Source organism: Macaca thibetana, chromosome 11, assembly GCF_024542745.1.
Source record: "Macaca thibetana thibetana isolate TM-01 chromosome 11, ASM2454274v1, whole genome shotgun sequence".
Classification (NCBI taxonomy): Eukaryota; Metazoa; Chordata; class Mammalia; order Primates; family Cercopithecidae; genus Macaca; species Macaca thibetana.
This window is the reverse complement of record NC_065588.1, coordinates 106,566,036-106,578,347: the sequence shown is the minus strand read 5'-3', so window position 1 is coordinate 106,578,347 and position 12,312 is coordinate 106,566,036. Positions and strand designations below refer to the sequence as shown.

Genomic DNA, 12,312 nt, shown 5'->3' with positions numbered 1-12,312 from the left:
TTCTGTCTGTATGCATTCACCTATCCTGGACATTTCATGTAAATGGAATCATGTGAGCCAGGCACAGTGGCTCACACCTGTAATCCCAGCACTTTGGGAAGCCGAGGCAGGCAGATCACTTGAGGTCAGGAGTTTGAGACCAGCCTGGCCAACATGGCGAAGCCCCATCTCTACCAAAAATACAAAACTTAGCTGGGCATGGTGGTGGGCAGCTGTAATCCCAGCTACTCGGGAGGCTGAGGCAGGAGAATCACTTGAACCCAGGAGGCAGAGGTTGCAGTGAGTGAGCTGAGATTGTGCCACTGCACTGCAGCCTGGGTGACAGATGGAGACCTCTGTCTCAAAAAAAAAAAAAAAAAAAGGGAATCTTACGATATTTGTCCTTTTTGTGTTTGACTTCTTTCACTTAATGTAATGTTTTTGAGATTCAGTCATATTCATCCATGTTGTAGCATGTATCAGAACTCAGAACTTCTTTTTTTTTTTTTAAAGACAGTCTCATGCTGTCACTCAGGCTGGAGTGCTGTGGTGCGATCTCGGCTCACTGCAACCTCCGCCTCTTGGGTTCAAGTGATTCTCGTGCCTCAGCTACCCAAGTAGTTGGGATTACAGGCACACAACACCACATCTGGCTAATTTTTATATTTTTAGTAGAGATGGGGTTTCACCACGTTGGCCAGGCTGTTCTCAAACTCCTGACCTCAGCTGACCTGCCTGCCTTGGCCTCCCAAAGTGCTGGGATTACAGGTGTGAGCCATCATGTCCAGCCCTTCATTCTATTTTATAGCTGAATAATATTTCCTTGTAGGGAAAGACCACATTTTGCTTATCCATCTGTTCATGGTCACTTGGATTGTTTCCACCTTCTGTGAAGAATGCTGCAATGAACATGGTTATACAAGCTGAGTTCCTGCTTTCAGAGTGCTTTTAAAAAGTCACCCATTTGCTATTTTATCACAAATCCCCTTGAGATTTATCCCTAAACCATTATTTAAGTCTTTTTACTTCTCTGACTATCTCATAAATAAAAATGCCCACCTAGACATCTTAGAACCCTCTTTACTGAAAAGAGGGAAAATCGGTTGGGATGCTGGTAACATTTATTCTCTCCAGTTGTTCAGGCGAATTCTTTGTCATGAAGTTATTTTTCCACTGAAAGGAAACCTGTCACTGCCAGGAGACACTTAAGGGATGTTAAGTAATGTTTCCCTTAGAGCAATTTATAAGTGTTAGGCTTTTCCCCTTGTACAAAATACAGAGCTAAGAAAAATGTCTAATGCAGCTGGGAAAGATTTTCATTCTTAGGAGGCTGCTGGACATTTAGAGATGAACTTAAGTGGAGCAGAACATTTATATTTATAAATTGTTCCTCCAATGTATTTGACCCAACACTCCATGGTATCCACGTCATTCTGCATCTGTTATACAGCTGACCTAACGATTCACAGCCAATTACCATCCCAGGACTTCCGTTTCCTCACATAAAATGAAGATAACCTCTAACATGTCCTGCAGCTCCAAAATTATCCTTTCTGAACATGATTCCATGAGGAAGAGGAGGCCTAGTCCCCTTGGATATATCTCCTGTGTATCCCAAGTTGGTTTAACACCATACATGCCCTTTGAATATTATTGAAATCAGTATGATCTGGCCGAGCATAGTGGGTCATGCGTGTAATCCCAGCACTATGAGAGGCCAAGACGGGTGGATCACTTTGCTGCAGGATAATTAAGGAATTAGAGAGACTGAGGGGTTAAGGAGGAATTATTTAATTACTTAGGTGCACCAACCCAGTCGGATTAACATCCAAAGGACTGGGCCCCGAACAAGAGTCAAGCTAACTTTTAAGCATTTTCTGGGGTGTGGAGAGATCTGTGCCGGCGGAAGCATATTACAGAAGCGAGAAACAAAGACAGTTATTTAATTGAGACATGCATTACATTATTTTGTACTTTTTAAGGAACAACATGTTTTACACCTTGAGTTTATCTGTCTAGTGACCTTGCAGCTGCACAGCTAGAGAAACAGCATCTTTACAATGCCAGGGAAAGGGAGAGAGAAGGCTCACTAGCCACAGAAATACAGGCAGTTAATTTTAAAGGACTACAGCTCTTTCTCTTCCTCAGGGGGAACTGGGTTTTCTTATATATAACTGAGTTTTTGTTTAAACCTTTTTTTAATTTTTTTTAATTCCTGTTTCGGCTTGAGCTGAGTTCAAGACCAGCCTGGCAACATGGCAAAACCCCATCTCTACCAAAAAAAATTAGCCGGGCGTGGTGGCAGGTACCTGTATTCCCAGCTTCTTGGAAGGCTGAGGTGGGATTATCTCTTGAGCCCAGAAGGTAGAGGTTGCAGTGAGCTGTGATTGCACCACTGCACTCCAGCCTGGGTGATAGACCCAGACCTTGTCTCAAAACAAAACAAAACAAAACAAAATCAGTATGATCTGAATTACGTCATATTAGTGAGACCTAACCATAGAAGCTACCCTCTCTTTGATAAGTTGATTTTCAAGATGAATATTTTGAAACTTCCAGATTAGCTGGGCATGGTACTGCACAACTGTAGTCCCAAGTACTCAGGAGGCAGAGATGGAAGGATCGCCTGAGCCCATGAGGTCAAGGCTGCAGTGAGCTATGATTTCGCCACTGCACTCCAGCCTGGGTGACAGAGACCCATCTCTAAATAAATAAATAAATAAAAATTGGGCGCAGTGGCTCACACCTGTAATCCAGTACTTTGTGAGGCCAAGGCAGGAGGATAGCTTGAGCCCAGGAGTTTAAGATCAGCCAGGGCAACATAGCAAGACCCCATCTCTACACACACACTCAATTTTTTAAATTAGCTTGGTGTGGTGCACGCCTATAGTCCCAGCTACTTGGGAGGCTGAGGTGGAGGGATCACAAGCCTGGGAAGTTGAGGCTACAGTGAGGTATGATTGTGCCACTGCCCTCCAGCCTGGACAACAGAGGGAGACCCTGTCTCAAAAAATACATACATAAATAAATAAAAACAAAAAATTTCCAGAGGAGATAGGTCCTCCTGTGCCTCTAATATTTTCCTCTATAAATATTTTTGCTTCATACTTTCTTTGTGTGAGTTTATCGGCTTCACAGGTGTGTTTTAGCTCTATTTCTTTATAGGAATTATCAATTTTTTTTTTTTTTGAGACAGAGTCTCACTCTACCACCCAAGTTGGAGTGCAGTGGTGTGATCTCAGCTTATTGCAACCTCTGCCTCCCGGGTTCAAGCAATTCTTCTGCCTCATCCTCCTGAGTACCTGGGATTATAGGCACGTGCCACCATGCCTGACTACTTTTTGTAATTTTAGTAGAGATGGAGTTTCACCATATTGGCCAGGCTGGTCTTGAACTCCTGACCTAGTGATCCACCCACCTTGGCCTCCCAAAGTGCTGAGATTACAGACCTGAGCCACTGCGCCCAGTCTCAACTTTTCTTCTACCAGTTAGCCAGTGATACATTCTCCTTCATTCCCGTCAGTATATAAAAATGATATTTCTCCCATCAGAACACAAAAATCCTCTCTTTCACCCACCTGCTGCCAACCACGTCCTCCTTCGTGACACTTTGACATTTTGGACTGGCTACTTAAATATATGAATTTTTAAAAAATTTTTTTTTCTTTTTGACAGAATCTCCCTCTGTCACCCAGGCTGGAGTGCCATGGCATAATCTCGGCTCACCGAAACCTCCACCTCCGGGTTCAAGTGATTCTCCTGCCTCAGCTTCCCAAGTAGCTGGGATTACAGGTGTGAGCCACTATGCCTGGCATGAATATAAATTTCTCCTCCACTTTGCTGTGGGGGGCTGTCCTATACATAAAAGAATGTTTAGCAGCATCCCTAGTATCTATCTACCCGATGCCGGAAGCAACACCCACCCCACCTCAGATGTCTCCAGACATTGCCAAATGTCCCTTAGGAATACAGTCATCACCCTGCCTCCACCCCAGTTGAGAACCACTTCTCTGCAGCAAAACTCCTCAAAAGAATTGGCCGGGCACAGTGGCTCAAGCTTATAATCCCAGCACTTTGGGAAGCCGAGGCGGGTGGATCACCAGGTCAAGAGTTCAAGACTAGCCTGGCCAGCATGGGGAAACCCCATCTCTACTAAAAATACAAAAAGTAGCCAGCCGGGCGTGGTGGCGCATGCCTGTAATCCCAGCTACTTGGGAGGCTGAGGCAGGAGAATCGCTTGAACCCAGGAGGTGGAGGTTGCAGTGAACCAAGATCATGCCACTGCACTCCAGCCTGGGCGAAAGAGTGAGATCCTGTCTCAAAAAAAAGAATTATCAGCTGGGCAAGGTGGCTCAAGTCTGTAATTCCAGCACTGTAGGAGGCCAAGGCAGGCAGATTACCTGAGGTCAGGTGTTCAAGACTAGCCTGGCCAACATAGTAAAACCCCTTCTCTACTAAAATATACAAAAATTAGCAGGGCATGGTGGCACATCCCTGTAATCCAGCTACTGGGGAGGCTGAGGCAGGAGAATCACTTGAATTTGGGAGGCAGAGGTTGCAGTGAGCCAAGATCATGCCATTGAACTCCAGCCTGGGCAACAGAGCAAGACTGCATTTCAAAAAAAAAAGAATTATCTATCTGCACTGTCTCACATGTGTCTCCTTCTCTTTACCAAAGTGCCACTGAAAATGTTCTTGTTGAGATCATCAATGACTTTCATGTTGCTAAATGCTATGGTTATTTCTCCATAAGATGCAAAAAATTAGCTGGGCGTGGTGGCGGGCGCCTGTAGTCCCAGCTACTCAGAGGCTGAGGCAGGAGAATGGTGTGAACCAGGGAGGCAGAGCTTACAGTGAGCCGAGATCATGCCACTGCACTCCAGTCTGGGCAACAGAGCAAGACTCTGTCTCAAAAAAAAAAAAGAAAAAAGTATAATAGCAAACACTTATATAGTGCTTCTGGAACAGGAATTAAAAGAAATTAAAGAATGTGTAAGCAAAAACTCAGTTGTATGTAAAAAAAAACCAATTCCCCCTGAGGAAGAGAAAGAGCCGGAGTCCTTTAAAACTTAACTGCCTGTTTTTCTGTCTGTGGCTAGTGTGCCTTATCTCTCCCTTTCCCAGGCTATGTAAAGACTCTGTTTCTCTAGCTGTGTGGCTGCAAGGTCACTAGACAGATAAACTCAAGTCGTAAAACATGTTTTTCCTTGAAAAGTAAGAAATGGGCCGGGCGCGGTGGCTCAAGCCTGTAATCCCAGCACTTTGGGAGGCCGAGACGGGCGGATCACGAGGTCAGGAGATCGAGACCATCCTGGCGAACACAGTGAAACCTCGTCTCTACTAAAAAGTACAAAAAAAAGTACAAAAAACTAGCCGGGCGAGGTGGCGGGCGCCTGTAGTCCCAGCTACTCGGGAGGCTGAGGCAGGAGAATGGCGTAAACCCGGGAGGCGGAGCTTGCAGTGAGCTGCGATCCAGTCACTGCACTACAGCCTGGGCGACAGAGCGAGACTCCGTCTCAAAAAAAAAAACAAAAAAAACAAAAAAAAAAGAAAAGTAAGAAATGATGTAATGCATGTCTCAACTGAATAACTGTCTTTGTTTCTCACTTCTGTAATATGCTTCCCCCTGCACAGATCTCCCCCCCCACAAAATGCTTAAAAGGTAACTTGACTCCTTGTTAGGGGCTCAGTCCTTTGAATGTAAATCCAACTGGATCGATGCACCAAAATAATAAATAATAAGTATCCTCCTCAACCCCTCGGTCTCTTTGATTCCTAAATTATCCTGCTACACTGCAAGGGACCCAGAGATCTCCTCCAGCCCCTCTTTTAACTCTTAGCGGGTTTTTGAGCTGAATCTAGAAAATGAACTGACACCAGGCAGATTAACAAGAGAAAAGTGTACAAACTTTGTTTCACATGTACGGGGCAGTCTACACAAAAGAGTGAAGTCTGAAGAAGTGGTCAAATAAGATGCTTTTTACGTTTTAGACAAAGAGCAATACATTTGAGAAGAAATGACAGGACAAAGAAAATCTGGCTGGGGCAGTAAATTTTTCAGGGGAGTCACTAGGCGATAAATGGTGGGGAGTGCCAAACTAGTGGAAGTAAGGGTAACTTTGAGAAGTATGTTTACAGAGGTCCATTGTAGCCTTTAGTTTTGAGTCTCTGGAGATAAAGGCTATTTTCTTGCTCTTATATGGAGAGGGTACCTTCTCCAGATAAATCCTCATCACTTGTTACATGCAGGAAAACAGTGGTCAGCTTATTGTTTCTGAAACTTTACTTTCTCTATTTTTTTTTTTTTTTTTTTTTTTTTTTGTGATGGGGTCTCACTCTGTCACCCTAACTGGAGTGCAGTGACACAATCTAGGCTCGCTCCAACCTCCGCCTTCCAGGTTCAAGTGATTCCCATGCCCCTGTCTCCTGAGTAGCATGCACCACCACGTCCAGCTAATTTTTGTATTTTTAATAGAGACAGGGTTTCACCATGTTGGCCAGGATGGTCTTGAACTCCTGGGCTCCAGCGATCAGCCTGCCTCGGCTTCCCAAAGTGCTTGAATTACAGGCATGAGCCACCGTGCCCAGCCTCTCTAATGCTTTTTTTTTTTTTTTTTTTTTTTTTGAGACGGAGTCTCGCTCTGTCGCCCAGGCTGGACTGCAGTGGCGCGATCTCGGCTCGCTGCAAGCTCCGCCTCCCAGGTTCTCGCCATTCTCCTGCCTCAGCCTCCGAGTAGCTGGGACTACAGGCGCGCACAACCACGCCCGGCTAATTTTTTTGTATTTTTAGTAGAGACGGGGTTTCACCGTGTTAGCCAGGATGGTCTAGATCTCCTGACCTCGTGATCCGCCCGCCTCGGCCTCCCAAAGTGCTGGGATTACAGGCGTGAGCCACCGCGCCCGGCCTCTCTAACGCTTTTTAACTCAATAATTGATATATCGATTTGGCATATTTGGAGTTTTGGGATTTGTTTTTGTTTTTGTTTTTGAGACAGGGTCTCTCTTTGTCACCCAGGCTGGAGTGCAGTGGTGGGATCATGGCTCACTGCAGCCTCCACTTCCTGGGCTCAAGTGATTCCCCTGCCTCAGCCTCCCTGGTAGCTGGGACTATAGATGAGCACCGCCGTGTCTGGCTAATTTTTGTGTTTTTTTGTACAGACGTGGTCTTGCCATATTGCCTAGGCAGGTCTTGAACTCCTGACCTCAAGTGATCTGCCTGCCTCGGCCTCCCAAAGTACTGGGATTACAACCACCATGCCCAGTCCAATCTGGCGTATTTTGGGATGGCATGTCCTTTGCTCCTTTAGTGCTCACAGTGTGCCAGGTGTTGTTCTAAGTGTCTTAGATATGGTGGAACACCTTGCTGGTTCAACCACCAGAGCAGCTCATTTTTAAAATATTTTCTGTCTTTCATAACAAAATTATAGTCAGCAATAATCTGAAATGAAGTGACTAATAATCATGGCCAGAAAAGAAACAGTGAAAGTTTTACTTTATTGAATTTCATGGCCGGGCATGGTGGCTCACACCTGTAATCCCAGCACTTTGGGAGGCCGAAGCAGGTGGATCACCTGAGGTCCAGAGTTCAATACCAGCCTGGCCAACATAGTGAAACCCTGTCTCTACTAAAAATATAAAAATTAGTCTGTAATACCAGCACTTTGGGAGGTCGAGGTGGGTGGATCACCTGAGGCCGGGAGTTCAAGACCAGCCTGACCAACATGGAGAAACCCCGTCTCTACTAAAAATACAAAATTAGCTGGGCGTGGTGGTGCACGCGTGTAGTCCCAGCTACTTAGGAGGCTGAGGCAGGAGAATCACCTGAACCTAGAAAGTGGAGGTTACAGTGAGTGGAGATCATGCCATTGCACTCCAGACTAAGCAACGAGAGCAAAGCTCCTTCTCAAAAAAAAAAAAAAAAATTAGCCGGGCATGGTGGTGTGCATCTGTAATCCCAGCTACTCAGGAGGCTGAGGTGGGAGAATCGCTTGAGCCCAGGAGGTGGAGGTTGCATTGAGCTGAGATCATGCCACTACACTCCAGCTAGGATGACAGAGTGAGAGTCTGTCTCAAAAGAAAAAAAAAAACTCAAATTAATATTATGGTAAAAAAGGTAACGAATTAATGCTTTTAAATTACATTTATATATTTGTGTATATATGTGTGTATATACACATATAAATATATTTATGGCTGGGCACAGTGGCTCATGCCTGTAATCTCAGCACTTTGGGAGGCTGAGGGGGGTGGATCACGAGGTCAGGAGTTGAAGACCAGCCTGACCAACATGGTGAAGCTCCGTCTCTACTAAAAATAGAAAAATTACCCGGGAATGGTGGCACCCGCCTGTAATCCCAGCTACTCAGGAGGCTGAGGCAGGAGAATTGTGCCACTGCACTCCAGCCGGGGTGACAGAGTGAGACTCCATCTCAAATATGTATCTATATATAGATATAGATATAGAGGTAGATATAGCTATGATATAGCTATAGAGAGAGAGAGAGAGCGCTATATAGATCTATATCTATATAGATCTATATAGATATATTTTTGTATTTGTAGTAGAGACGGGGTTTCACTGTGTTGGCCAGGATGGTCTCGATCAGCTGACCTCATGATCCGCCCGCCTTGGCCTCCCAAGTGCTAGGATTACAGGCGTGAGCCACCACACCCAGCCCAATTTTTTTTTTTTCCAGATGGGGTCTCCCTGTGTTGCTTAGACTGGGTCGAACTTCTGGACTCAGGGATCCTCCTGCCTCAGCCTCCTGAGCCACCATACATGGCCTATTTTATTATTTTTATTATATTATATATTATATATAATATTATTATAGTTTATATTATATATTTTTTTATAAATCAAAGTACTATTTTATTAAATGAGTTATTTTATACAACATGAGCATCAATATAATTACAGTTGTAAAAAAATTTTTTATAACAAGGATGGACTGATTTTCAGATTTCCAAATCAGAGTCAACTGTACATTTACACAGAATTGTCTTTGCATGAAGTCCAAAAGGGAACAGCATAAAAATGAGTGTTTCTGTAGCCCCTTTATTTTTGCTGATCAACAGTTTGTTAGAAAAGCAGCTGCAGGTATGTTACCTAAGGTCTGAGACAGTAGAAGAGTCAAAGGTGTCATGAATTCACCTGTAAACAACCTTATGCCTGAACATCAGCTAATTCTGGAGTAAGTGGAGTCTTAGGATGCTTGCTCTCAAAGTGCTGCTTGAAGGTCTTAGGGTCTGGCATTTGTGTCCTACAGACACTGCAGGTATATATTAAGGCAGCTTTGGCAGCAGCCTTTTGGTCATGTCCTTGTTTCTTCTTTTGTCCAGCTTGCTTTTTGGCATTTTTCTGCTAAAACTGAAATTTTCTGCTGTCCACGAGCCATATCCGGGCTGGGACAGTCTTGCGTCAGAGAGATTGCACAGTGCGAGAGGGCCAGGAGAGGACGCCGGAGGGAGAGGCTATATTATATATATTATATATTTTATTGTCTGCCTGGGAATATGGCAATATCAATATAATATATATTACATAGTATTATATAATATATATTATTTATTATATAATATTATAATTTTTTATTTTATTTTATTTTGAGACAGAGTCTTGTTCTGTTGCCCAGGCTGGAGTGCAGTGGCTCAATCTTGGCTCACTGCAACTTCCACCTGCTGGGTTTGGGCAATTCTCCTGCCTCAGCCTTCCAAGTAGCTGGGATCAACAGGCGTCTGCCACCACAGCCAGCTAATTTTTGTATCTTTAGTAGAGACAGGGTTTCACCATGTTCACCAGGCTCGTCTTGAACTCCCGACGTCAGGTGAACCACCTGTCTCAGCTTCCCAAAGTGCTGTGATTACAGGTGTGAGCCACCGTGCCTGGCCTGTTTTGTTTTGTTTTGTTTTGTTTTGTTTTGAGATGGAGTCTTCCTCTGTTGCCCAGGCTGGAGTGCAGTGGTGCAAACCTACCCCTCTCTGACCTATGCCCTGGGGTGGATCACTTCTACCATGCTGCCCTTAATAAGCTTCCCACCATGAATTAATTTAATCTTTATAACAATCCCATTAAATAGGTGCTGTTATATCTCCCCCATTTCACAGAAGGGGTGACTAAGGTTCCGGAAAATTAAGTGAGTTTTAAATTAAGATAATAAATGGCAAAAATGAGATTTAAACCCAGGCAGTCTAGTGCCTATTTCTATGCTTTTAATGGCTCCCCACTGCCATTTATGAAGCACAATGTAAAGAATACCTGTATCGGCCAGGTGCGGTGGCTTATGCCTGTAATCCCAGAATTTTGGGAGGCTGAGGCAGGCGGATCACGAGATTAGATCGAGACCGTCCTGGCTAACACGGTGAAACCGCATACTAAAAATACAAAAAATCACCTGGGCGTGGTGGCCCTCACCTGTAGTCTCAGCTACTTGGAAGGCTGAGGCAGGAGAATCACTTGAACCTGGGAGGTGGAGGTTGCAGTGAGCCAAGATGGCACCGCTCCACTCCAGCCTGGGTGACAGCGTGAGACTCCATCTCCAAACACACACACAAAAAGAATACCTGTATCTTTACCATTTAACTTTTTTAGCTGTTACATTTTGCCACAGTTGAAGCTCCCATAGATCCTTTTCCCATCTCATTCCCTACTCTCCTTTCCTAGATGTAAGCTTCAATTTTATTTTGGTGGGCATCTTCTCTGTGAACTTTTACTTTTCCTAAATATGTATGTATCCAAAAACAATGTATAATATCCTGTATATTTTCCAACTTTATTTAAATGATATCATAGAGTGATACAATTCTACAACTTACTTTATTCAATAAACTTTTTACATTTATCCATGTTAACATTAATACATGTGTTAGAGTTCATTTATTTTATTTTATTTATTTATTTTTGAGACAGAGTCTCGCTCTGTCGCCCAGGCTGGAGTGCAGTGGCCAGATCTCAGCTCACTGCAAGCTCTGCCTCCTGGGTTTACGCCATTCTCCTGCCTCAGCCTCCCGAGTAGCCGGGACTACAGGCGCCCGCCACCGCGCCCGGCTAGTTTTTTGTATTTTTAGTAGAGACGGGGTTTCACCATGTTAGCCAGGATGGTCTCAATCTCCTGACCTCGTGATCTGCCTGTCTCGGCCTCCCAAAGTGCAGGGATTACAGGCTTGAGCCACCGCACCAGGCCTCATTTATGTTTTAAATGCTGCATAGCATTTCCTTGCATAAATGTAGCAGAATGTATCCATTCTTCTGTTAATGTATAAACAATATGTTTCAAGGCTTTGGTCTTCTATACATAGAGAGTTCTCCTTATTTTCATTTTGGCCAACCTTTAAAAATTGGAACACTTGGCCAAGCACAGTGGCTCATGCCTGTAATCCCAGCACTTTGGGAGGTGGAGGCAGGTGGATCACCTGAGGTCAGGAGTTTGAGACTAGCCTGGCCAACATGGTGAAACCCTGTCTCTACCAAAAATACAAAAATTAGCCTGATGTGATGGCGCATGCCTATAGTACCAGCCACTCAGGAGGCTGAGGCAGGAGAATCGCTTGAACCTGGGAGGCAGAGGCTGCAATGAGCCAAGATCGTGCCACTGCACTCCAGCCTGGGTGACAGAGTGAAACTGTTTCAAAAAAAAAAAAAAAAAAACTGGATTACTTCAAATTTTAAAATCCAGATTTATGACTATGAATTCTTTTAAAAAGTCAAATGATACAGAAAATTCCCAGCTGCCTGGGACTAATATGTTGAAATTAAGTTACAGCTGCCCATGTAGATAGGGCACATTCCAGTTGGTTACAACTTCCCTGCTCCTCCCAGTGTGCTGAATGGTGATATCAATTGCCATTTGTCAAGATGACAATGTTATATATTGGTTTTGGATATATACATATTTAGAAAAAGTATTTAAGGCTGGGCACGGTTGCTCACGGCTGTAATCCCAGCACTTTGGGAGGCTGAGGTGGGTGGATCTCCTGACATCGGGAGTTCAAGACCAGCCTGGCCAACAGGGCGAAACCTCATCTCTACTAAAAATACAAAAATTAGCTGGGCATGGTGGCACCTTCCTGTTATCCCAGCTACTTAGGAGGCTGAGGCAGAGAATCGCTTGAACCCAGGAGGCAGCGTTTGCAGTGAGCCAAGATCACACTATTGCACTCCAACCTAGGCAAGAAGAGTGAAACTCCATCTCAGAAAAAAAGAAAAAAAGAAAGAAAAGAAAAAGTATTTAAAAGTTCACAGAAGGCCAGGCATGGTGGCTCATGCCTGTAATCCTAGCACTTTGGAAGGCCGAGGCTGGAGGATCACCTGAGGTCAGGAGTTCAAGACCAGAG

At 44.4% G+C, this 12,312-nt stretch overlaps 2 protein-coding genes across 2 annotated transcripts in view; one reads left to right on the top strand and one right to left on the bottom strand.

Moving 5' to 3' along the window:
* The window catches only part of ANAPC7 (anaphase promoting complex subunit 7), a 95,997-nt gene that overhangs the window by 44,151 nt on the left and 39,534 nt on the right, over positions 1-12,312 (top strand). The gene's annotated exons all lie outside the window — the stretch shown is intronic.
* LOC126931532 (zinc finger protein 706-like) lies at positions 8,841-9,440 on the bottom strand. The gene is given in 2 exon segments (XM_050749959.1): positions 8,841-9,352; positions 9,354-9,440. Coding segments are annotated over 2 exon segments (231 nt in total). The 5' UTR covers positions 9,378-9,440; the 3' UTR covers positions 8,841-9,145.